The sequence below is a fragment of the Danio aesculapii genome, chromosome 19 (genome assembly GCF_903798145.1).
Source record: "Danio aesculapii chromosome 19, fDanAes4.1, whole genome shotgun sequence".
Taxonomy (NCBI): Eukaryota; Metazoa; Chordata; class Actinopteri; order Cypriniformes; family Danionidae; genus Danio; species Danio aesculapii.
In genome coordinates this window covers 23,568,125-23,594,739 of record NC_079453.1, presented here as the reverse complement: position 1 = coordinate 23,594,739, position 26,615 = coordinate 23,568,125, and the positions used below count along the sequence as shown (strand labels likewise).

The 26,615-nt window shown below is 32.5% G+C and overlaps 1 protein-coding gene across 1 annotated transcript; it reads right to left on the bottom strand.

The window, feature by feature from the left end:
- Positions 1-29: 29 nt before the first annotated feature.
- On the bottom strand, positions 30-26,064 carry slc25a32a (solute carrier family 25 member 32a). Its single transcript, XM_056479962.1, has 7 exons — positions 25,640-26,064; positions 23,916-24,066; positions 21,195-21,280; positions 12,899-13,053; positions 8,076-8,189; positions 5,073-5,218; positions 30-2,024 (listed from the first exon to the last, which is right to left on the bottom strand). Exons 1-7 carry the CDS (start codon positions 25,833-25,835, stop codon positions 1,898-1,900), a joined length of 975 nt encoding a protein of 324 aa, XP_056335937.1. The 5' UTR covers positions 25,836-26,064; the 3' UTR covers positions 30-1,897.
- Positions 26,065-26,615: the final 551 nt, after the last annotated feature.

Genomic DNA, 26,615 nt, shown 5'->3' with positions numbered 1-26,615 from the left:
GAACAGTTTTGTACAATAACTCAAGGCTCTTCTGTCTGTAACATACAATTCTTTATTAGATGTGTAAAAATGGCTTATACAACAGCACATTTATATTTACATACACAATTGCCTTTCTGTTGCTACTTCTTTCATATTCCTCTTTCCTGTTCCTCTCTTCCAGTAGATGGCATCTCTACACATCTGGTTAAAATATGCTCCTGCCCTCCAGTATCAGTTTCTCTCAAGCCTGTGTGCCATTATTCCATAGCGTTACATCATTTCCTGAGCAGCCCAGTGAGGTTTTTGTTGACCCCGGCACAACAGCCAGCGGAGGTTTGCTTAGTGGGTGAAGGAAATCCCGTTCATTCTCTCGCATAACTCAGCAAATATAGCAGCTGTTTTGTGAAAATTCCGTAAAAAAAGACGAACACATGTTTGGCAAATACTGTGTTTGGTTGCATTGTCTGGAGATGGCTTCAATCCACTTGTCATTCACTGCTTAAAATCAATTTAAATCTTTTTCATAGGTGACTATTCATAAATCTTTAAGATAAGATCAATACGTTTTTCATAAAGAGATACATTTAATTCAGTCATACTTGATTTACTTGTTTTAAAGCTTTTTTGAGTTTTGTTTATTTGAATATGGTTCAGTTGACTTCCATAATTGATTTCTTTCCTACTATGGATGTCAATGGTGTCCATTTCTAAAATATCTTCTGAAAAATAAAACTCTTAAAGTTTAGAGTGAGTGAATTTTCATTTTTTGGGTGAACTATCCCTTTAACTCAACAGTACAACAACTCTTAAAGGGATAGTTCACGCAAAATGAAAATTTATTCACCCTAATGTGCTTATAAACCTTTATAAATTTCTTTCTACTGTTTATTAAAGAAGATATTTTGAAGAAAGCTAACATTTGTATGCATAGACATACATAGCAGAAAAAACTAATATGGAAATCAATGTTTACAGCTTTCTTCAGAGCATCGTCTTTGTGTTTAATAAAACAAAGAAACTCAAACAGGTTTGAAACAAGTAAAGAGTGAGTAAATGATGACAGAATTTTCATTTTTGGGTGAACTATCATTTTAACTCAACAGTACAACAACTCTTAAAGGGATAGTTCACACAAAATGAAAATTTACTCACCCTCTAATGGTTATAAACCTTTATAAATGTCTTTTTTCTGTTTATTAAAGAAGATATTTTGAAGAAAGCTAACATTTGTAACCATAGACATACATGGTAGAAAAAAATAATATGGAAATCAATGTTTACAGGTTTCCAGCTTTCTTCAGAACATCGTCTTTGTGTTTAATAAAACAAAGAAACTCAAACAGGTTTGAAACAAGTAAAGAGTGAGTAAATGATGACAGAATTTTCATTTTTGGGTGAACTATCACTTTAACTCAACAGTACAACAACTCTTAAAGGGATAGTTCATGCAAAATGAAAATTTACTCACCCTAAACTGGTTATAAACCTTTATGAATTTCTTTCTTATGTTTATTAAAGAAGATATTTTGAAAAAAAGCCAACAATTGTAATCATAGACATACATAGAAGAAAAAACTAATACGGAAATCAATGTTTACAGGTTTACAGCTTTCTTCAGAACACTGTCTTTGTGGTTAATTTAAAAAAGAAACTCAAACCGGTTTGAAACAAGAGTGATTAAAAGTAGACTGAATTTTCATTTTTGGGTGAACTATCCCTTTAAATCTCAAATATATGCACCACTTCTTTTCATTCAGCGCACACACTAAATTCTAGTTTTTAGTCTGCCCGGTGAGTTCAGAGTTAAACAGGAAATGTTTGATATTCCTGCTCGTCCCTCATACACAAACACACACATACATACATAGTCCCGGCACATTGCCTTGTGTTGGTCCCGCTTTTGATTCCCGAAGGTTTAGTGATACTCGCCCAAAAGCAAGCGTGACACATTTTCGAACACCAGGAAGGTGATGCAGCACGCAGGAATGACTCGCACCAGGTTTGGCACCATCCCTTTGTAAAAGCCCTCCACCCCTTCGTTGCTAGAGAGAGTCAAACACAAACATATTGAGCTGATGTCAAGTCAGATGAGTCACGACTTTACTGGAAGCTTCTTTATATACTTTTTTTTTCAAAGCTATGAAGACACTGAAAAAAAGTATTCAAAGATGATTCCTTGGATTTACTTTTTTTTACGTTAAGTGGTTGTAAACAATTTATTTGTGTTGAATTTAAACAAACAAATTAAGTTGAATGTTGTTAAATTTAATTTGTTTGTTTAAATTCAACACAAATAAATTGTTTGCAACAGTTTTGCATGCAACACTTTTTTCAGTGTTGGAGCTTTTAATTCCTGAGCACGTGAAAACTTCTACAGACTGTCAATCTAAGCTTTGAGGTTTTTCAATTGCAAAGTGAATTAAAATGAAGTACAGTTGAAGTCAGAATTATTAGCCCCCCTGTTTATTTTTGTTCCCCTATTTCTGTTTAACGGAGAGAAGATTTTTTTTCCAACACATTTCTAAACATAATAGTTTTAATAACTCATTTCTAATAACTGATTTATTTTATCTTTGCCATGATGACAGCAAATAATATTTTACTAGATATTTTTCAAGACACTTCTATACAGCTTAAAGTGACATTTAAAGGCTTAACTAAGTTAACTAGGCAGGTTAGGGTAATTAGGCAAGTTTTTGTGTAACAATGGTTTGTTCTATAGACTAACGGAAAAGAAATTGCTTAAAAGGACTAATAATTTTGTCCTTAAAATGGATTTAAAAGAAATTTATAACTGCTTTTATTCTAGCCAAAATAAAACAAATAAGACTTTCTCCAGAATAAAAAAATATTATACTGGGAAAATTTCATTGCTCTGTTAAACATCATTTGGGAAATATTTAAAAAAAGAAAAAAAAATTCAAAGGGGTGCTAATAATTCTGAATTCAACTGTATATTGTATAAGTATCTGTGGATTGCATGTTTATAATTCCTGTTTGTTGATGTACATGTGTACATTGTTCATGGGTTATTTCTAAATGTGAACAACATATATTTTAGACATAATTACCACCTGGATTGGGGAAAGTTTTTGTTATTATTTTCCTGTGAAACCATCCTTCTATTTTTGTAAAATTTTATTAAGCAGATAAAAAGGAAATATATAACAGACATGATATCACAATATTTATACCCACAATATTTCCCCCTTGAGATCAGAAATAGTATCAAATATTGATATTTAATGTATCAAAGTTAGAAATTACTAACTTATACTGACATCACTAGGAGTAATTATGGTTAAATGGGTGTTGTGCAGCATAAAAAAAATTAAATTAAAAATAAAATATGGGCCTTTTGTTATATAAATCCCTATTGTATTACATTATAATAGGGCTTCAAATAACAATTTTATGTGTACTTCTTTTTCTTTATAGGTTCAGATTCTCGCTTTGGCATTATATTTGTGGCAAACAGTGTGTTTGACAAATATTTTACTATGCAACTATTTCACAGTTTCCTAATAAATCATATGTCTCTTTAAAAAATAAAAATATACATTCCACAATACAGTTGCACATGTATTCCACAATAGATTTTTAAGATCTTTGTATCTTAATTCATTTTTCTTTATTTTAATTATTTAATGATGGATAATTTATATGCATTTTTAATTGAGCTCAGAAACAACAGGTCCTAAAAATCACAAGTCAAAGGTTTGGCCATTACTTAAAAAAATTAAAACATAAGAGAAATATGTTATAAAATATTCAAATTAATACTATTCTTCACAATATTACTGTTTATGTATGGATGGAATAAATACAGGCCTGGAAAGTATATATTTCCTTCAAAAACATAAAGAAAAGTGTAAAAAATCTCCTCATGTTTCTCCTCATGTGTCTCTCATGCTAACAAAGGCTGAAATTATTTTATTAAAAATAATAAAATTATTTTAAATATATTAAAAATAATGCTGAAAATTCAGCTTTGAAATCAGATTTTTTAAAATTTGATTTCAAAAAGAAAACAGATCATTTACATTTATAACATTCCACAATATTTTAGTTTGTACTGCATTAATTGCATAACTTAGCAAGCAGAAGAGCTCTTCTGTTAAAAGCAAAACAAAAAACCTAAATCTTAATTATTCCAAATCTGTGGATGATTTCTATTTATAATAGGGCTTCATAAAACAATTTTATGTTAATTGCTTCTTTTTCTTTGGACGCTCAGATTCTCGCTCTCCTCATTCTTCTGAAATTTTGCATTATATTTGTGTAAAACAGATGTGTGTTTGACAAAAGCAATGCTATCCAACTTTTTTTCCCTAATGAATCATATGTCTCTACACACATAAAAATATGCATTCCACAATACAGTTGCACATGTATTCCACAACAGATTTTTAAGATCTTTGTATCATAAGTTATTTTTCTTCATCATTAATATTTAATGATGGATATTCAAGTCATATGCATTATTAATACTTAAAGCCATATTAATTGAGCACAGAACCAACAGGTCCAAAAATCACAAGTCAAAGGTTTGGCCATTACTTAAAATCTAAACATAAGAGATATATGGTATAAAATATTCAAATTAATACTGTTCTCTTGAACATTCTAATAATCGATTAAATGTTTTTAATAGATTTTTTCTTCACAATATTACTGTTTATACTGTATATTTATCAAACAAATACAGCCCTGGAAAGTAGAGATTTCTTTAAAAAACGTAAAAAAAGGTGTAAAAAAACAACAACAACTTACCAAACCAAAAGTTTAAATAGTTGTGTATATAGTTACATTAAAAACAATTATAACAAATATTATAAATAATCATTATTTTTTTACATTCTGTGATTTCAGCCCAAAAAAAGTGATAAAAACATCCAGCATTCAATTATTCACTGTAAATAAAATAAATTAGAATAAACAGCAAATCAACTGAAGAATTTATTTATTATTTTAACTTTAAACTTGATGTTTTTGGAAGTTTTTTTTATTTTTTTTTAGATGGACTGGTTTGTTTAAGGTTATCTCTATTGCTCTGTGATAGAGACACAATGTGATATGTAACTTCATACCTCCAGGTCCTCCTCATGACATCCACGATTCCACTGTAGTTGTTGTGCTGGTCCTGCAGGCGAGCGCGGACCACCTGATAGGGGTATGTTACTGCTACAGCGAATATTTTGGATATGGCTGCAATAGCGATGTATTCCAATGGAGACTGAAGCACAGACAGACAGGAAGGAGAGACTGATTCACAACCATGACAAAAACCTCTGCGTAAACCTCTTTTTCTAAAGGTTACCATGTACAGTCTGCTGATATGTGCAGGTCATTTCATTGCATCTCTTGTGTTGTACAATGTATAAAAAGATTTCCTTGTCTGGAATTTTAGAGGAAAAAAGGGGCATATAATTGTCTTTAGTGAACATATGCTGGATAAATTGGCGGTTCATTCCGCTGTGGTGACCCCAGATTAATAAAGGGATTAAGCCGAAAAGAAAACAAATGAATGAATTAATGAATGAATATATACTACCAATCAAACATTGGGATCTTTTCCCCTCATCTTTCTCAATGTCTCTCATGCTAACTAAGGCTGAAATGATTTCATTAAACATTCAGAAGCTTGTTTTATGTCTGTATTGGACTATTGTGATGTTATTTATATGCATGCATCTTCTCGGAGTTTGCACGCTTTAGACATTTTACCATGGTGCACTGAGGTTTATATCACATCTTAAATCCCTCACTTATCAGTGTGTTGTACACTCGGGTAAGATGTTCTGCTTAATCAACATATCTTTGTTTATAAATCTATTCTGGGTTTACTCCCCTCATATCTCCAAACAAAAAAACCTGCCTGTAACTATAGCCTTCGGTCTCAGGAAGTTTATTAATTGTCTGTACCAGTGGTGCGTACTGAAATGGGAAAAAGGCTTTTAAATATGCAGCACCTTTTGCAGGGAATAACCTCCGAACAAAGTTGCAGTTTTTAGAGTTGGTTTTACTACATGCTTTTAAAAAGATTTTAAATGATTTGGAGTTTGAAACATTGGCCTGTAGATGTTCTGAATAGTTTTTAACCGTCATTGTATGCGTGTTTTGATGGATGAATGATGTTACCTGTTATGTGTTTGTTTGTTTGTTAAACCCATGTGAACTGTATGCTACCTTTTCTTTGCCAGGACACTCTTGTAAAAGAAATTTTAAAATCATAATGTGCTTTTCCTGGTAAAATTATGGTTATAATAATAATAATAATAATAATAATAATAATAATAATAATAATAATAATAATAATAATAATAATAATAATAAAAAGTGTAGTAGGTGTAATATTGTGAATATTATAACATTTTCAAATGTTTTTTTTTTTATCTAAGTATACCATGAAAATGTTCTTTATTCCTGTGATTATTACTCCAGACAATGTTAATATTATTATTTAAATCTTATTAATAATTGGCCTTCTTATTATATTTTCAGTGTCAGAATTGTGAAACTTTCAAAAGTACAGCATTTATTTGAAATATATATTGTAACATTATAAATGTCTTCACTTTTATTTACTAGTTTAGTTGTGTCATTTTTTTTCAACAAACTTGAAATATATGACAACACAAGTAGTTTTAATGTTGATTAAATAAGCATATTAGAATCATGTCACTGAAGACTGTAATGTAGAATTTAATGCTGAAAATTCAGCTTTCAAATTAAAGGAATACATTTAAATTTAATATACATTCAAAAAGAAGACAGAAAATTTACATTAATAACATCACAATATTTCAGTTTTTGCTGCATTGTCAAATAAATCGGCAAGCAGAAGAGGCTTCTGTTAAGAACAAAATAAACTAAATCTTAATTATTCCACAATTTTTGGCTGGAAGTGTACATGTTTCTAGTTTAAATTAATTCTAAAACACTTAAACCTTTACTTGCTTTTCCAATGTTTATAAAATGGAAGGTTTCCATTTAATGGTCAAAAATGGATGTAAACTGAACACTTCAAATTAAATTTTCCAGTCAAAATCAGCTAATAATTTGTAAGAATATGCTGCAAAATCTAAGATTAAAGTTAAAGAAAAAAAAAGTCACATTTCTCAATTGATTGTATTTTTGAGGCATGAAATGGACCATTTTCACCCCCAGTTCACCCCCCTCTAAAAAATATGGTCTCAGCCATATCACCCTGCAGTCCAAGACTGGTTACTAAGAATCTAAGAAGGGCTGAGCCTGTTCTGTCCCTGGATTGGAGACCACATGAGAAAACTAAGTTGCTGTTGGAATGGGGTTAGTGAGGCCAGCAGGGGGTGCTCAACCTGTGGTCTGTGTGAGTCCTAATGCCCCAGTATAGTGAAGGGAATACCATATTGTCAGTGAGCACCGTCTTTCGGATGAGATGTTAAACCTGACTCTGACTCCTGACTCTCTGTGGTTATTAAAAATCCAATGGCACTTCTCGTAAAGAGTAGGGGTGTAACCCCAGTGTCCTGGTAAAATTTCCTCCATCGGCCCTTACCCATCATGGCCTCCCAATCATCCCCATTCACCGAACTGACTCTCTCACTGTCTCTCCTCTCCCCCTATAGCTATATGCTGCACACTGGTGGTGGTTCATAGAGATCCCCTCATGATTGTGATGCACTTTGGGTGTATGGCCATAAACAATAAATGCACTATATAAATTCACATTACTTACAAAAAAAAAATGTAAATAATAATAATTGGTCATCATTCAATCAACCTCACGCTGTTCTGACTTTTAATGATCATCTTTTTTTTTTTGAGTGCAAAAGAAGACATGTTGAATGTTAATGTACTGTATATGCACTCAATTTCATTTGTATTTTGTTTTTGTTGTTCATGACAATCATGTCACGTGATGTAATAAGCTAATACATGTGCTTCTGTTTAAATAAAACACCTATGCCAGTCGCTTTGGCTGCATTTGCAAGAGTAAATGTTGACACACTTTCCATTTTTGGGTGAACTATCCCTTAAACTTATGAGATATGTCCATCCCCCAACAATATGCATCCTAAAATGTAATGGTGTTTTTTTTTTTTCCTCACCAGCAGGGATTCGGAGGGCATCTTCTTGTATTTGTTCTGCTCTCTTTTTAGCCCTTCATAGGTCATGAACTGCAGTGCAGCATGGGAAGTCCCGACCAGCCCAGGCACAAAACCCTGCAGTGGCAGAACAACAAAATGAGGTTCGCGAACACACAAAGCCACAATCACAATTACCTCATGATCTCAGAGGAACATCACAGGCTTCAAATATACTACAATTAAATCAAAATTACGTCTACGACAATATGTGATCACTTTAGTGTAATTTGGTGCGTCTGACATAGAATTTAGCCTACGCTATATTTAGACCTGAACCACAGATTAAGTTGTAATCTTCCAAACATAGTGCAATCACACCCTCTTGTGGCGCTACAGAGAACTACATTAATTGAGCTCTGAAGAATCACCCCGCTATTTAAAGTCAACATAAAGCTCATGCATCAAAGAAAACATGATATTCGATAAATGTATACACAATTCTGTGCTGTTTATTTTTGTTTATTTAATTTTTTGTTTAAATAGTGCCGCATTTACACTGAAAAGGGACAGTTCAATAAAAATGAAAGTTTACACACCACACCTTCACGTCGTTTCAAAACTTAAAAGAATATACTTCGAAGAATGCTGGAAACCAGTAGCCGATGCAATCCATAGTAGTGACAAAATACACAATTATGGAAGTTCATGGCTTCCATTTTCTAACTTTCTTAAAAATATCTTCTCTTCAATAATAATTTTTGAGTGAACTTTACCTTTAAATACTCAGATGAAGAATAAAGAGTGTGAAATGTTGGAAACTGCATCCACTCAGGTATCGCAGAGTGCAAGGTTTTCACATTCTAATGATTATTGACGAAATAATTTGATAAAGTTCATACTGTAGATCAGGGGTGATCACCCTGTTCCTGGAGATCTACCTTCCTGCAGATTTCAGATGCAACCCTCACCAAACACACCTGCCTGTAATTATCAAGTGCTGTTTGGGTTCTAATTGATTGGTTCAGGTGTGTTTGATGAGGGTAAACTCTGAACTCTGTAGGAAGGTAGATCTGCAGGAACAGGGTTGAGCACCCCTGCAGTAGATGGTACATAGTGCAGATAGACATAATGAATACGTCCACTGTATGTAGTGAGGAACAACTACAAAGAATGGGAACATGTTATTAAAATGTTATTAAAAGGCTGTGTCCAAAATCAACTCCTATACACTTAAAAGGCTAGTGTAGACTTCACATAACCTAACCATGTCAGTTGTATCACTTCATTCCCATTCATAAAATCTTGGCCTTCAAAAATTCATGGCATCATGGCATAGTTTAATTTCTACTGGATGCGCACTCACTCGTACTTCTCACCTACTGTTTTTGGAATACTCTGAATTCGGACATGCTATTTGGCTCATACGGTATATTGATTTCACATACTTTACAGTATGGAAACAAGCCATTTCGAATGCACTGTATGTCTCAAATCATAACAGCAAGCACAAAACTATGCAAAACAAGTCAGCCTTTCGGATTAAATCTTACTCGCTTACATTTACTCCTGCAACTACAACATTAGTGGCCCAACGTAGGGAAAAGCGAATAAGGGAATATAGGGGCAATTTTAAACACAGCCAAACATTTCTAAAAGCAAACTTTCTTCTTCGCAACATACGCAAATGTTAAAGAATGCACTATGTTGCACTGAATTAGCATATGCAGTGTCCTTCAACTCTTAAAAGCTAATTCTTTTAAAAAATAATGCATAATTTCAAAGTGAAAAAGAAAATATTTCATCTTTACTAATAAAAAATATAAAATTATAGCTGACAGCAAACAATATTATTGAAATAATTCACAAAAGTAACTTTTACTATGAAAAAAGTGAATGGCAGGATGAATGGCAGTATTTTAACTAATTTAAAGGCATAGTTCACAAATGAAACTTTCCTCACTGTGTATTCACACTCACGCAGTTCTAAACGTTTATGAATTTATTTTTCCTAATGACAGATATTCTGAAAACTGTAGGAAAAAGCAGCATTTGAAATTCTTGGAAATTAGGAAAAAATACAATGCAAGTCAATGGCTGTTTTTTTTCCAACATATCTTCATTTGTGTTCAACAGAAGAAAGAAATCCAAATATGTTTGGAAGAATGAGCCTGGGAAATGATGGCAGAATTGTCATTATTGGTTGAACTGTCCCTTTACGTGCACTTCAAAAAAGTACAGTTGGTAATAATTCTGATCAAATATTTTACGCCCTAAAAGCACTTACATTTTGCTGTGCTTACTTAAGCATACTAATCTATTGACACATATAGAATGTATTTCTTTTTAGTATTTATAATTTTAACTACTTATCATTTAAAGTTAATGTTTTTTATATTCCATTCACACTTAAGTATTTTTTGAAGTTACATTATTTTCATAACAGGTACTACTTCTAAAGTGTACTTTTATCCACAAGAGAAATTTTGTCCATAACATTTGAAGCTTGTCCACTTTGACTAACTAATTACACGAAGCATGATGAAATACAAGGGCACGTAGGTAGGGCTGTGCGATTTGGGGAAAATATCTAATTGTGATTTTTTTGACCGATATTACGATTTGATTTATGATTTAATTCAAGATGATGTTAATTTAATTTAAACTTCAGCTCAATAATCTATAAACGGTGGCAACAATTCAGCGACAGCTTTAAAAAATGACCTGTTTTTGTTTCGTCTGTGTGACTTTGAAACCAAAATATTTCTAAATTACAAATGCTATTTTTCTTTGATATTAATTTGTCTATCAATGCTTCAGAAGCAGCATAATCCCATAATCCCACTTGTCAGCATTTTCCTGTTTGTTTTCTTTTTCTTTATTGTGGACGTAGTTGTGCATATCTGATTGGGCAGAACGAAAGTTTGCTCACTCAATAGGCTAGTAATAAAGCCCCGGTCAGATCACATGACTTCAGCACAATTTCCTTGACGTAGGGTGTCGTGGGGAGTCGGAAACGACAAATGGACATCGTGACACAAGATTTAATCGCTGCTTCTCGTGTAATGTGGCATAGTTCACGACAACCATGTCTGCAATGCCTCACGACACCATCACAGAAAGTCTAGCATGTTTAACTTTCTGAAGCATAACGGACTGGTTTTGAAGATGTTATTCGTTATTATGGTTTACATAGATACATACAGTTGAAGTCAGAATTATTAGCCCCCCTTTGATTTATTTATTTTTTTCTTTTTTAAATATTTCCCAAATTATGTTTAACAGAGCAAGGAAATTTTCACAGTATGTCTGATAATGTTTTTTTTCTTCTGGAGAAAGTCTTATTCGTTTCATTTCAGCTAGAATAAAAGCAGTTAAAAAAATATGTATAAGGTTAAAATTATTAGCCCCTTCAAGCTATATTTTTTCGATAGTCAAAACAAAACAAACCATCCTTATACAATAACTTGCCTAATTACCCTATCCTGCCTAGTTAACTTAATTAACCTAGTTAAGTCTTTAAATGTCACTTTAAACTGTATAGAAAAATGTCTTAGAAAAGTCTGTATAGAAAAGTATCTTGAAAAATATCTAGTAAGATATGATTTACTGTCTTCTTCGTACTTCTTCATACTGTACTTTCTTCGTCAGCTGAGGAAGTTTAACCTCCCAAAGGAGCTGCTGAAACAGTTCTACACCTCCATCATTGAATCAGTCATCTGCACATCAATAACTGTCTGATTTAGCTCAGCTACTAAATACGATCTCCAAAGACTACATAGAATAGTTCGGACTGCTGAGCGAATCACTGGTACAAACCTTCCTACTCCCCAAGAACTGTACTTATCCAAAGCGAGCAGAAGGGCTGCCAAAATCACTGTGGACCCCTCACACCCAGCACACTTCCTCTTTGAACTGTTACCTTCTGGTCGACGCTACAGAGCACTGCGCACCAGAACTGCCCGACACAGAAACAGTTTCTTCCCTCAGGCAATCCATCTCATGAACACTTGATGATAATAATTGTGGAACCAACATCACTACCTGCCATACACTTTTATACACATATACACTTATTTAACAACACACTTTACATGCCAATTTGCACATAACAGCCGCACATATAACGTTGTATATAGTAATAAACATGTACATACACTTGTTATTTTGTATATTTGCACTCACTATTTCTATTTTTTTTTAAATATATTCATTATCTGTTTTTTGTCCTGTCTCTGTAATGCTGTTGCACTGTAGAAGCTGTCACGAAAACAAATTCCTCGTATGTGTGAACATCCCTGGCAATAAATCTTTTTCTGATTCTGATTCTGTCATCATGGCAAAGATAAAATAAATCAGTTATTAGGGATGAGTTATTAATACTATTATGTTTAGAAATGTGTTGAAAAAATCTTCTCTCTGTTAAACAAAAATTGGAGAAAAAATAAACAGGGGGGCTGATAATTCAGGGGGGCTAATAATTCTGACTTCAACTGTACAATTTTATATTGCAGCCTCTTGCGATTAACTAATCGCAACGTTTCAAATTGTGATTGCGATTCGATTTTGATTAATCAAACAGCCCTACACGCAGGGAAACTCAAATGATTATAAGAACACATTTAAACGTATATTATAATCAAGTGAAAACAGTAATGCATCTCCACTTACAACTGGTGATCAGATCACTGGAAACGCATGTTAATGCCAAATGGAAATTGGGTCTAATAACATTAAAGGGATCATTTCTGCTTTCATGTTGACTTTAATCTTGTGATTAGCACACATGAACGCTCTATTCCACCTGTAACAGTGATCTCAGATTAGTTTAAAATCTGTAGATGTACCCTGTATAGTCCTGGGATACCCTCGTGACGGTATATTTTCACGAGGGCGTCCATCATTCCCTTGTACTGCTTCCGTGAAGGGTCTGCATTGTACTGCAGCACCAGCCGGGTCTTTGTCACCCAGACTGGATTGGTGAGGCAAAGCGTCAGAATGCCTGGAAACACGACACAGCAACCTTCACACCAACATTTAAAGGAGTCACTCCACTTTAGTGCTCTCTTTCAGATCTTACAGGGTTTTTACATGTAAAAAGAAACCAAGAAGAAGGAGGAGAAGAAGGAGAAGAAGAAGTTGGCTTTACTTAAAAAAAGTGAGTCAATGCCTTGCCTTAAAATTATGTACATTTTTTGAACTATGTGCAGAATTAAGTTAATTAATTCTGTTAAAGCAAATCAAGTTAAGCCAACTTAACAGTTCCCAGTTACAAAGGATTTACAATTTTTGTAGTAAAGTCAATTGTTTGCTTTTAAGACAAGTTTACTCACTTTTTTAAAAGAAAATTGCTTTTGCACTGTGAAGGTAAAAGTTAGAGTAAGGTTAAGGTTCATATATTTTTTTGGTAATATTTTTAAAGCTTATGATTGTTGATTTCCTACACTGAAAACAAATTTCTTTAAGGCAAGTTCTTGCAAACAATTTATATGGGCTGAATTTAAACAAATAAATGTAGTAATGTTCAACTTAATTTGCTTGTTTTAATTCAGCCCAAGACAATTTAGTAAAATCAATTAATCATTTTTTATGTGTATTAGTCAAGTGAAATCATTGTATTTTACTGGTATTGTTGGTCTAGACCAGTCAGAGATGCCCAAAATAGGGCCTGTGGGCCAAAGATGACCTCTGAATTGACCCCCCCCATCCCATCTGAAAAAAAGAGGGAGAATGTTGGTGGTTGGAGCGAATGCCTTTGACAGAAATTGTCAATTTGAATTTAACAATCTTTAGATACTTAGTTTTATTACTGAGCTACAAAAAAAGGCAACTGAACTTCAATGATTCAATTAAATGTTATAGAAGAATCGGACTTTTAAAATGTAAATACTGTCACTTGATGTACAGTGCATCTGACATCTCAAGCATATCAAGGTAAAGGCAGGTGCAGCTTGACTAGTGTATTCAGCATTGAACACCATTGTTTTTACTGTAATAAGTTCGTTATAAAATGTTAAAAATTATAGTGCATTAGTGATTAAATTAGATTTAAAGCAACATTTTCTATTTTTTTTTTTTATATTACCGAATAAATGAGGAAATTCCTCTTGGCGAATTTAATGTAATACAGTTTGGTATATATTCACCCCACAGCCTTCAATCAAGTTTGGTTTTTGGCACTTTGTTGGAAAACGTTTGGGCCTGGTCTAGACCATTTTCTTCAATTTTATTTTTATTTTTGATGTGCAATTGAAATTGAAAAAGCATCTTGTTTCACTTCCTGCTGATACTGCAGTTTTATTTCTCTATTTTGCTTCTTTTTGGAAGTTTCACAACAGCTGCATAGAAGGCAGTTTTGAGTCTGGTCATTCCTGTTATGCCAAACATGTTCATACCTGATTCATTCTTAGGTCAAAGAGGAAAAGAGGTTTTCAAACATTCTAAAAACTATTAGAATTTTTATAGACATTTAGATGTGTACTTTATGTTATTATGATTTTCTGAGTAAAAATATGAATCATACATTTTTACACCACACTAAAATGCCATTTAGCAATCCAATAGTTTATATACTAAAATAAATCATGTCAAGCTTATTTAGAGCTTGCTAAAGGACCACAGTGCAGCAAATAACTGTATTTTTTAATCATTACTTTATCTTTACTACTGTATATTGTTAAAACAAGGTTTGACTCAACTGTCAGCAAAAAAGTTTTCTTCATTAAAAATATCAAATCAGTTTGTATGATCATTTATTCTTTATATATTTTAATAAGCACATGTAGGATTAAATATTTAGTATTTTTACACTGATATACATTACAGGTCAAAAGTTTGGGGTCAGTTTTTTTCCCATGTTTTTTTTTATGAACAGAAAATTATTCTGTTCATGAAGGCAGCATTTATGAAGTGTAAAAAAAAAAACTATTGTTAAATATTTATTAATATTTTAAATAACTGCTTTCTTATTGTACATAGTTTCAAATAAAATGATTACTCCAGTCATTATTGTTTTATTACTGAAATCTGAAATATGGAGTAATTAAGACGAAAATTCATCATTAAAATCAGTGGAATAAATTATTAAAGTAAATTATAAAGTACTTTTGACCAGTTATTTTATAGTGCAATAACTTTTCACAATTTTATGATTAATTAAATGCAGCTTGAGTGAGTAGGATAAGCTTATTTTAAAACATTTAAAAACTCTACTGACCCCAAACTTTTGACCATAGTATATCTGTGTTGCTAAATGACATTATTTAATCTATATTTTGTCTGCCTTTTTCTGAAACATTCAAATTGACTCTATGTGCATTTAATATGCATTCTATTTACATAATTTCACTTTAGTACAATTTATTTGATGCAGACACCAAATTGGAATTTTTGTCTTTGACACATGCACCTTAACAAAAAGGATTAAACATTAAACTCACAATTTTAAGAATTCATTGCAGTTATTTTTATATTTCTTGTCAAAATATCACCAACATATGAAAGGCCTAAAAACCAAAACAGCCAATCTGAGGTAAAGTTGAAAATAAGGAACTCATATGACTGTAGGACAGTCACACTTACCTGAAATAAGGTTGCAATTACATTGTTTTTAGCTCTGAGGAGGAAACAAACCCCCATAAAATTAGAGCCCAATTCACAACACACTGACAAATGCAGATAATCGCCAAATTACAGGAGGTCATTTCTCAAACAATTGCCACTTTTGTTTTATCTGGCAAAAACAAGGTCTGACAGACGCCAGCAGACACCGACAGGTCTGTCAGTGCAATGTGAATTGGCCTTAAGTCAATATAGATGTTCCTTTTAAATGACTCCATATTACTGCTACTTGGACATCAGACTGACTAGTAGAAATGCTTTGAGAATTACTCTAAAACAGCAATATTTTCAGTAAAATGTGATCATTACGTGGTCAAAATTGAGGCAATATTATCTTGGCACTGGCTATATTGATCATAGCAAAGAGTTTTGATAATATATAAATAATAATAATAATAAAGTTAGTAAATAATATGCCATCGATGCCAAAAAATAACAAACCAAAAAAAAAAATTATGTGATTTACATCTGCATCGATAGCAATCAGAATCATCTGCCTCGTTTTACAGCACACTGTAAACACAGAAGACTGGTAACATTAGTGTAAGTGCACAGAACACAGTTTAGGCTGTTTTGCCTCTAACTCTAGTTACTACTGTCTCTTTGGTTACCCGAATTAATGCATATGTTAAGGTTAGTAAATGTAGGGTTAATAAGTAATATTACAATAATATTGTGAAATTTTGCAACTTAACCGTTTTCTATAAAGAATGTTAAATGTAATTCATTCTTGTGATATCAAAGCTGTATTTTCTACATTCACATATATTTAATAAGATGATTTGATGCTCACAAATTATTATTATTAACAAATGTTACATTTTTAAAAGATTTTTTTCAGGAACAGAAATGTAAAAACAACATTTGTAACATTAAAAATGTCTTTACTATCAGTTTGGTTCAACTTAGTGTGCCTTTCCAGAATGAATATATATATATATATATATATATATATATATATATATATATATATATATATATATATAAGAAAGTGTGTCCAAACTTTTGGTCTGTACTGTACTGTACTGTACTACACACACACACACACACACACACACACACACACAGTACAGACCAAAGGTTTGGACACATTTTCTCACTCAAAGAGTTTTCTTTATTTTCATGACTATGGAAATTGTAGATTCACACTGAAGGCATCAAAACTATGAATTAACACATGTGGAATTGTATACATGACAAAAAAAAAAAGTGTGAAACAACTGAAAATGTGTCATATTCTAGGTTCTTCAAAGTAGCCAGCTTTCACTTTGATTACTTTTTGGCATTCTCTTGATGAGCTTCAAGAGGTAGTCACCTTAAATGGTTCACTTCACAGGTGTGCCCTCTCAGGTTTAATAAGTGAGATTTCTTGCCTCATAAATGGGGTTGAAACCATCAGTTGTGCTGTGCAGAAGTCAGGTGGATACACAGCTGATAGTCCTACTAAATAGACTGTTAGAATTTGTTTTATGGCAAGAAAAAAGCAACCAAGTAAAGAAAAAATGAGTGGCCATCATTACTTTAAGAAATGAAGGTCAGTCAGTCTGAGAAATTGGAAAAAACTTTGAAAGTGTCCCCAAGTGTAGTCAAAAAAACCCTCAAGCACTACAAAGAAACGGGTTCACATGCAGACCGCCCCAGGAAAGGAAGACCAAGAGTCAAGACCAAGTTCATCTGAGTCACCAGCCTCAGAAATCGCAGGTTAACAGCAGCTCAGATTAGAGACCAGGTCAATACCACACAGAGTTCTAGCAACAGACACATCTCTGGAACAACTGTTAAGAGGAGACTGTGTGAATCAGGCCTTCGTGGTAGAATATCTGCTAGGAAACCACTGCTAAGGACAGGCAACAAGCAGAAGAGACTTGTTTGGGCTAAAGAACACAAAGAATGGACATTAGACCATTGGAAATGTTCCTTGGTATGATGAGTCCAAATTTGAGATCTTTGGTTCCAACCAACGTGTCTTTGTGCGACGCAAAAAAGGTGAACGGATGGACTCTACATGCCTGGTTCCCACCGTGAAGCTTGGAGGAGGTGTGATGGTGTGGGGGTGCTTTGCTGGTGACACTGTTGGGGATTTATTCAAAATTGAAGGCATACTGAACCAGCATGGCTACCACAGCATCTTGCAGCGGCATGCTATTCCATGCAGTTTGCGTTTAGTTGGACCATCAATTATTTTTCAACAGGACAATGACCTCAAACACACCTCCAGGCTGTGTAAGGGGTATTTGACCAAGGAGAGGGATGGGGTGCTGCGCCAGATGACCTTGCCTCCACAGTCATCGGACCTGAACCCAATCGAGATGGTTTGGGGTGAGCTGGACCATAGAGTGAAGGCAAAAGGGCCAACAAGTGCCAAGCGTCTCTGGAAACGCCTTCAAAACTGTTGGACGACCATTTCAGGTGACCACCTCTTGAAGCTCATCAAGAGAATGCCAAGAATGTGCAAAGCAGTAATCAAAACAAAAGGTGGTTACTTTGAAAAACCTAGAAAATTACATTTTCAGTTGTTTCACATTTAGTCATGTGATTTTGTCATGTGTATATAATTCCACATGTGTTAATTCATAATTTTGATGCCTTCAGTGTGAATCTACAATTTTCATAGTCATGAAAATAAAGAAAACTCTTTGAATGAGAAAGTGTGTCCAAACTTTTGTTTTTTTATTTATATATATATATATATATATATATATATATATATATATATATATATAAGCATATGTATTGTAACTTTTTATGAAAAATTGTATCAACCACAATCTAATCAACAAATTGAGGTGAATGAATTTATATATAATAGGTTTTGAGATTGTTTTTGATCAGATCGATGGATTTGCTCTTCAGTGTTTGGACTTTCAGCTTTAAAATCAAACCACACTGAAATGAAAACTGGACTGGCACAGTTTCAATTTACTATAAGTTTCTATGTTAAGCTACTTTGACACAATCTACATTGTAAAAGTGCTATAAAAATAAAGATGAACTGAATTTGAGTAAGTAACTGGCTGGTTGAGCCTTTTGTGAATAAATAAATACAACACTACAACCACCAGTATGTGGCGCCAAGTTCCCATTTTAATGAGTGATTCATTCAATGTGATTCAAACTATTCATTTAAATGGCTATATGCATAGGTTTAAAAACTAAGTAATTGTTTTTTTTTTTTTTTTTTATGAATGGATCGCTGAATAATTGCCTCTCTTGATTTTTAAGGAACATTTAGTCAGGAATGATACAATTCAGTGTTTCTCAGAAATGTACAACATTCAGCTCTGGAACTACTTTAGTTGTCAAGTAAACGGACTGTTTCTTTTTCTTCTGGTATGTTTCTAATATATAACTCTTCCTTATGGGATATTTCTTATCAAAATCATTATGAGCTTAAATTGCATAATTTAGATCAAAGTATTGATTTTACAAGAATATTTGAAATCGAATCACAATATTTCCAAAATCTCATTAGAATCACATAATGTTAGCTTGCACATTGTTAACACAGCATGGTCTTAATATAAATAATAAATACTGCACACCGCTAATAACTTAACCCTCTACTGCACGGTGTAACCACATGGCAACATGATACTTAAGTTCATTTCTCTGCCACTGTTTCAAGACCAACATAAAATTTTGTTGGAAAGAGAAGACCTTTGTGTAGCCAATGATGTGCTTTGGTTAAGTCACATGACATGCTGTGTTTTTCTGTAGCGTGATTTCTGACAGACTGGGGTTTATTGTGAGTAGTTGCTGAATGCAAATGTAAACGTCAATAAAAATAAAGAATCAAATTATGTCAGATCCACAAAAAAATCTGAAACATACCTCCAGTAAGTTATGATGACATATTCACAACTCTTTTTTTTCTTTTTTAAATCAAATACATTTTTTGTAAATAGATCAAATGTGATCCAATAGTGCAATGTGGAATATGCAATATTGCAATGGGTTAGCTAGCTAGCAGGGTCAGCTGTGTACTTTTAAGTTGTAACAATAACAACATGAAAGCTAGTAATATATTGTTTATATATAATAATTTGTTGTATGTTAATGACATTTGCATCATGGATAAAATCTTGTTTTGATGGCAATACTACTTTTGAATGGATATGAATACAGGGAACATGTATTAGTGATCACCGCCATGTTCCATGGTAAGTGAAAGAAAAAAAGGACAGAACTGGCTCTTCCTGCAGATGACCATGAGAATGATGCAGACTGGACACTTGATAGAGACAGTTCAGGTAAGTTAGCTCAGAGGCAGATAAGATGTAGTATATTATATAGTTAGCTAGTAGCTACAATATTCTGATGCATCTGGATATACTAGACGCCAATTAAATCATTTCAAACAACAAAATTATTAATTATAAGAAAAGTTTTAAATTTGAAATTTCTAAGTTAGATCCATTGTTGGACGCTGTACCTTAAAAAATACATTTTTCCAAAACATTTTTTACAGCACTTCAAGTTAAGCCATTTTAAGAAAAGAAAAACAGTCAAATATATATATATATATATATATATATATATATATATATATATATATATATATATATATATATATATATATATATATATATATATATATATATATATATATATATTTTAGACGGTTAAATAACTGGACACTTTAAGCATTGCTGAACTTGATCTAATACCAAAAATAAGGTGAATATCGGTGCCAATAGCCTAGTGGTTAAGCGTGTTGACACTATGGTGCACACAGTGTCCAATAAAGGTGAAAAAAACCATAAAAAATAAGGTAAAAAATGAAATTAAATGTAGTCTTCAAATGTAGAACTGTTGTTAATAGATATGTGATTGAAAAGCAATATTACAGTAATATTGTTAAATTTGGCGATTTTTTTTTATAAAAAGAATGTCAAAGCTGTATTTTCTGCATTTATAAATATTTTATAAGATAATTGGAGGCTAACAAATTATTATTATCATTATCACTAGTATTATTATTATTATCATTAAATGTTAAAAACAGTTGTGTATATTATAATACTTTGGTATTTTGGATTTTTTTCAGGAACATAATTGTAGTCTTAATGAGAAACACCTTGTTGCAAACATGTTAACTGAACTGATAATGATTATAATTAATAAATGCAATATGTTTTATATTTATTGATTGCTTTTTTTTTTTTTTTTTATATGGCTCGACCTGATGTCTGCAAAAGACCTATCTGAGCAGATACTAACTTCCCACCCTGTTTGCTCTCTTATCACTGAGTAAATAAAGAAGTTAAGTAAAGTTAACAAATAAAGTTAAGTAAAACTGTCTGGGTTTGACCTGGTAAACAGTCCCATGTATTTTTATTATAACAAAATACAACAGGCATACAGTTACAGAAAGCAAGGCACAGCCAAAAGGTTTGCCGTAACAGGAATGATCCAGAGGAACACAGAGTCTCCGGGCCCTCAGAACTTTCAGTTGTTCCAATCTCTTAACATAGCTACAGATTTAGCCGTGTTTACATTATCAGGTTGTTTTCTCATACTGACCTGCCTCCGCTGCGGACACCAGGTGTTCGCCTGCACTCAGCTCTGTTTGCCGTCCCTCCTGTGTGTATGCTTTAATAGCATTATAACTGTAGGAAGATGGAAAAAAAAAAAAAATCACATTGTGTTCCCTGGAGTCCTACAGCACATAGAAGTCTATTGTACTGTGATGTAAAATGACCGTCCTTAATATTTAATTGTTATTCATTCAATATGGGGATTTGAGGGAGTGTGGGATTACATTAAAGTGTACCTATTATGCTATATTAAAGATACCCAAGTTGTCTCTTACAATAGAGTTACTCGTATTATAGGTAAACAAATCTGATTTGACCAAATAACCAATCAAAACAGAGCATATAGGACTGTTCTTTATTGTTGCTGAACATGACATACATTCACCAAACAGGTGAACGTTTTAGAAATGAATGTTTTATCTTTTAGAAAAGCCTATTTAACTGCAGCTTGAGTTGGGATTGTTCCAAAAACAATAACATCTATAAAACTGTAACAGCCTCATTATTAAAGGGTTAAATTTAGTTAGGATTACCTGTAAAAAACAGATAAAAAATAAAATAACAAAACAAATAATTAATAAAAATTACTATAGTTTCTTATTTATTATGAAAAACAGTAGGATAAAATCAGTATTTTGCAATATTCACACTAATATAATAAATGCACAGCTTAACTAAAATGCTGTTCATTTCTTACTATAGTAAAATATAATTTATGAGGACATCAATAATGTAATATAAACATATATGAATATACTTCATTTCTGCCACAAAATTACTTTCTGAGAAATCTAACCCAGCCTAAATTTCTTACACTGCATTACGAGATTTATGAAAATCAAAAAAAAAAGCAGAAGCAGGTCCACTTGATAATTTAGTCTACTCATCAAATGACTTTAAAAGGAAAGAGAGAGAGAGAGAGAGCAAATCAACAAGGGTCTTATTATTTATATTTCAGTGTTTGTTCGTGTATAATGTTCACACTTTGTTAGCCAGAGATCCTGAACTGAAATGAGGTCAGATAACTTCATAGAGTATCTTCATAACTCGCACAGTATCAACTGACACAGCACCGATGGGTGCTTCTTTTTTTGGCCTGTGAACTTTTAAGGTTCCATGCCTTTTCAAGAAAACTCACTTTCATTTAATATATTTACCTATTTTATTAATATTTAAAAATAGATCAAATATTGACTATCAATGCCATCTACAGTATATTAGCATGATATAACACAAAAATACAACCAAACAGTAATAGTGTTAGTAAGTATTACAATTTAAAAATTACCATTTTGAGAATTAATGTATTTTCGAATATATATGTTCAATATATATATATATATATATATATATATATATATATATATATATATATATATATATATATATATATATATATATATATATATATATATATATATATATATGAGCAATATCACACTCGAAGCAGTGCGATATGGCTGTATATTGGCACTGATGGGAGGCGTGCGTTGTCTCGAGGCCGCAGGCCCAGTGTCTTAGTATCCTGCTATTGATGATATACAGCCATATTCCACTGCTACGAGTGTGATATTGCATTTATACAACAGTTCGATGGCATAACCATGTATATAAAAAGAAATCAAACACAGAGCCTCAAAAATCCTTTTGTAAAGGGAACAACTGTTTTCTGCCATTCGTACACATCTGAAGCTGAAGGTCAGAACAGCAGAAACCATTGCTACTTCACAAACGTCACTTTAGAGTTTGTATTTAAATGATTGTCTTGGGTAAAGTCTAAAATGATAACAAAACAGGTGATTTTGCTCACATTTTTAGATGAAATGCCATCAGTCTACAGAGATTTCCCAGTATTTCTCTGTTGTAATAGGGATTTCCCAATAATTAACCCCAAAAAAGCCAGAGCAAAACAAGCACTACTAGATTACTATGGTATAAATACAAAATACAAAAGAGAGAGAAACGTCCGCTGAAAAAATGCTGTTTGTCTCCCCTAAGGACCATCTTGTGGCGAAACGTCAACCGTCTTTGCTCTACTCAGTATGACAGGCTGATGGCCGTCAACACACTAAATCTCCGAAATTATGAATATTTAAAATAGGCATAATCCTTATAAATAAACTGCATAGTTGCAATCTAAACTACATTCTCACCTAAAAAGCCTCAAAAGTACATTAAGTTGTCCAACAGCTGCAATATTCGTCAAACTGTAGTCCTCTGCTTGCCACTCGTGAGGGTGGAGTAATACATAAGAGTGAAGAGGCTGGACGAGTGCTGTTTCTACTTTAATATCTCATGGCTATCAGCCAAATCAGATTCAAGAACCAGACAGAACTGTTGTAAATATGCATTATTGCATACATGTTATGCTGAATGTATTATTATAACATAGGCACTTTACTTGAATTTAACTTCCTTTCTATGTATATAAAATTCCTTTTGTCAGTTTAATTTATTGCAGACATTATAAAGGAATGTCGTTCACCAACCAAATTACTCAGTTTAACAAAAACTGTCACTTTTAATCAATTTAATGCACCCTTGCAAAATAACATTATAAATATTCTAAAAAAGGCACTGACTCTAAACTTCTGAATGCCGTTGTATGCAGTATACAGAAGTAAATTATATTTGTGTTTAAAATAACATTGAAACAGGAAATTACATTCAGCGCTTCCCTTTTTAGCACAACTTCAACTACACTTACAAGAGGAAGTAGAGGCCCCATGATGCTCCGGCCCCCCAGATGTTGGGCGTCACTCCTTGATATAGACCTCTTATGCCTTCCAGCTTCCAGATGGTCTTCATGCAGTCCAACATGCCTTCGTATTGGGGCCTCATTTTCAGACCATCACTTACTGGAAAGAGTCAAAAACATTGATGGAGTTCAAACACGCCCACTTCTGTTTCAGCATTTGCTAAAAATATCCTTATAAACACACCAAGGCCAGTGCAAAGGTAACACTACCAGTCAATCTGTGCTATGTCCTCTGTGTATGCTTTTTTTAGTGCTGCTGGCTGTCTCTCAAAACCTAGTAAGCATGACACACTTCTTCAGATTGTGAAACTGAATTCACTGACCATTTATTTCTTTGTTGCTTTTATAGTAACAATTTTTTGATCACATGTATATTTGGATTAACATTACAACACTTTATTCCATTTGATAATAACAAAATAATGATGCAAGATTAATAACAATCAATTTATTCATATTTTATTATTAGTATAGATTACTTTAATCCTTAAATGAAAACAAGAAGAGTTCAGATGCAAAAAACTGTAAATGCCATCTAAATTTTTCTCCTAAAATGAGCATTTTTATCCGACTCCTGTGTGTATGTTAAGTAATATAAATTTGATGGCATAGAATAAGCCCTTTTGTGGTCTTTAAAGTGAATTAACTCAACATAAACAAAAGGAAGCTGAGAAAAATGTTCATTTTCGATAGAAATTTCAGACGGCAGTTAAAGGTTTTTCCATTACAATAAGTTCCCTAATCTTGAAAATATTGACTATAAAATATTTTAACAATTTATATTACATTTCATATCATCAAATTATGCATTAATTATACTTTATGATATTATATATTAGTAACATTAACACATTAATTAAAATTAACTGATCAGAAATTCATTTATCTGGGTATTTATTAATACTGAAGAAATACAATGTCACATTAAACAAGTAAAACCATGCACATCCTCTAAAAACATCATTACATATGCATCTCAAGGTTTGAAAGTGTTTTTCTATTTTTTTTTCTATATTCGACTAACGTAGTAAACTTATGTTAGCAAAATACACTTATTGCACAGTGTACCCAATTTATTTGTTATTTTTATTTATTTATTGTGTGTGGTGCAATGATAACAACTGAAATGATTTGAAGAGTTAGCATTATTTATATATTTACAATAAATATATATATATATATATATATATATATATATATATATATATATATATATATATATATATATATATATTCAAATTCCTTATAATCCATTTTATTAACCTATTTGAGTTTCTTTTCTGTGTTATTTTGTAAAATTTTGGAAATATGTAACCACTGACTTGTCTATAGTACTCCTTTTTCCCTACAAATCAAGTCAATAGTGACAGGTTTCAGATGTCTGAACATTTTTCAAATAAGCTTATTTTGTGTTCAACAGAAAAAGGAAACTCATAAAGACGTGGAACCACTGGAAAGTGAAGTAAATGGTGGGTAAATGTTTATTTTTGGAAGAACTATTAATTTAATGAGTTTTTGTAATAAAATTTATTTTTGATTTATATATTTTTTAGGATCAATAATAATAATAATAATTCATACATGTTTTTTTCTATTAACACATGCTGTCTACAGAAATCTCCACGTTTTTTCCACTCTCTGTGCCTTATTATATAAGCGGAACATGTATTTACCTGCAAACCTGATTTTGATCAAGTCCAATGGATGTAGCACCATTGTGGAAATAACACCACCAGCGAGTCCGGCTGCAAGATTCTCATATTTGATGTGTTTTGAGAGTTGCAGGAGGTTTGCTGTAATGGAAAATGAAGAGCCAGAAGAGTCTGCAGCGACTGCGGCGTGCCTCTGCCTGGAAATGGTAGCGGTCATGTTTGTTTACGTACTAGAGACGGACACCCTGAGAGCTCAAGACGCAGTAAAACACCGTGTGAATGCAAAAAGCGACACACTAACCCTGTAATTAAAAATATCATCAAGTATTTAATGCTGTGTTTAAATTCAATAGCCACCGCTGGGCCATTATTGAGCGCTATCGTACGTTCAACATCTAACCTCCTCTCCTTCTCCACTGTGGGAGAAGAAGGTAAATAACAAAACGTGATGACGCATTTTAGTAGGCGGGGCAACGTTCATCGCTGTAGCGAATCTCCTTAACATATAATGTGACGTCATTCAGAGATCAGACTTCTCCACAGGCTTTGGAAATCTGTGCATGTGTGCATTTTTTTGGAGAATGAGTATGGACTATTTTTACCAGAACATTCTATTTATATAGGATAGTTACAGTAAATTGGTTTATATAGCCTACTTAAGATAATATTCAGACAGCAGGCCATAGCTAGTACTACATTAGCCTAGTATTAGGCCTAATTCATTTCAGTTAATTCAAGCTTTGCATCTAGCTATTCAAGATAGGCTACAAACAATTTCAAACAGTTTTAGAGAAAACAAACATTATTCTACTGCTTTATAGTTAAGAGTATCGTGGTTATCGGTGTCAACGTAAATGTCCATCTCGCAGAAATGAATTAATGTATATTTAAAATCTAATATACACTGTACAAAGTTTTGGACATATATTAGAAAATGTATGTTGAAATTAGTTTTGCACATAAATATAAATTGTACTTACGTATTCATTTAAATTTA

Excerpts from the sequence above, each read along its gene's own strand:
- slc25a32a (XM_056479962.1), bottom strand. The coding sequence starts at position 25,835 with ATGACCGCTACCATTTCCAGGCAGAGGCACGCCGCAGTCGCTGCAGAC. Across the intron at positions 21,281-23,915 it reads TGGGGCCTCTACTTCCTCTT|TTATAATGCTATTAAAGCAT; the intron begins GTAAGTGTAGTT and ends ATCTTCCTACAG. Across the intron at positions 2,025-5,072 it reads GTCATGAGGAGGACCTGGAG|CAACGAAGGGGTGGAGGGCT; the intron begins GTATGAAGTTAC and ends GACTCTCTCTAG.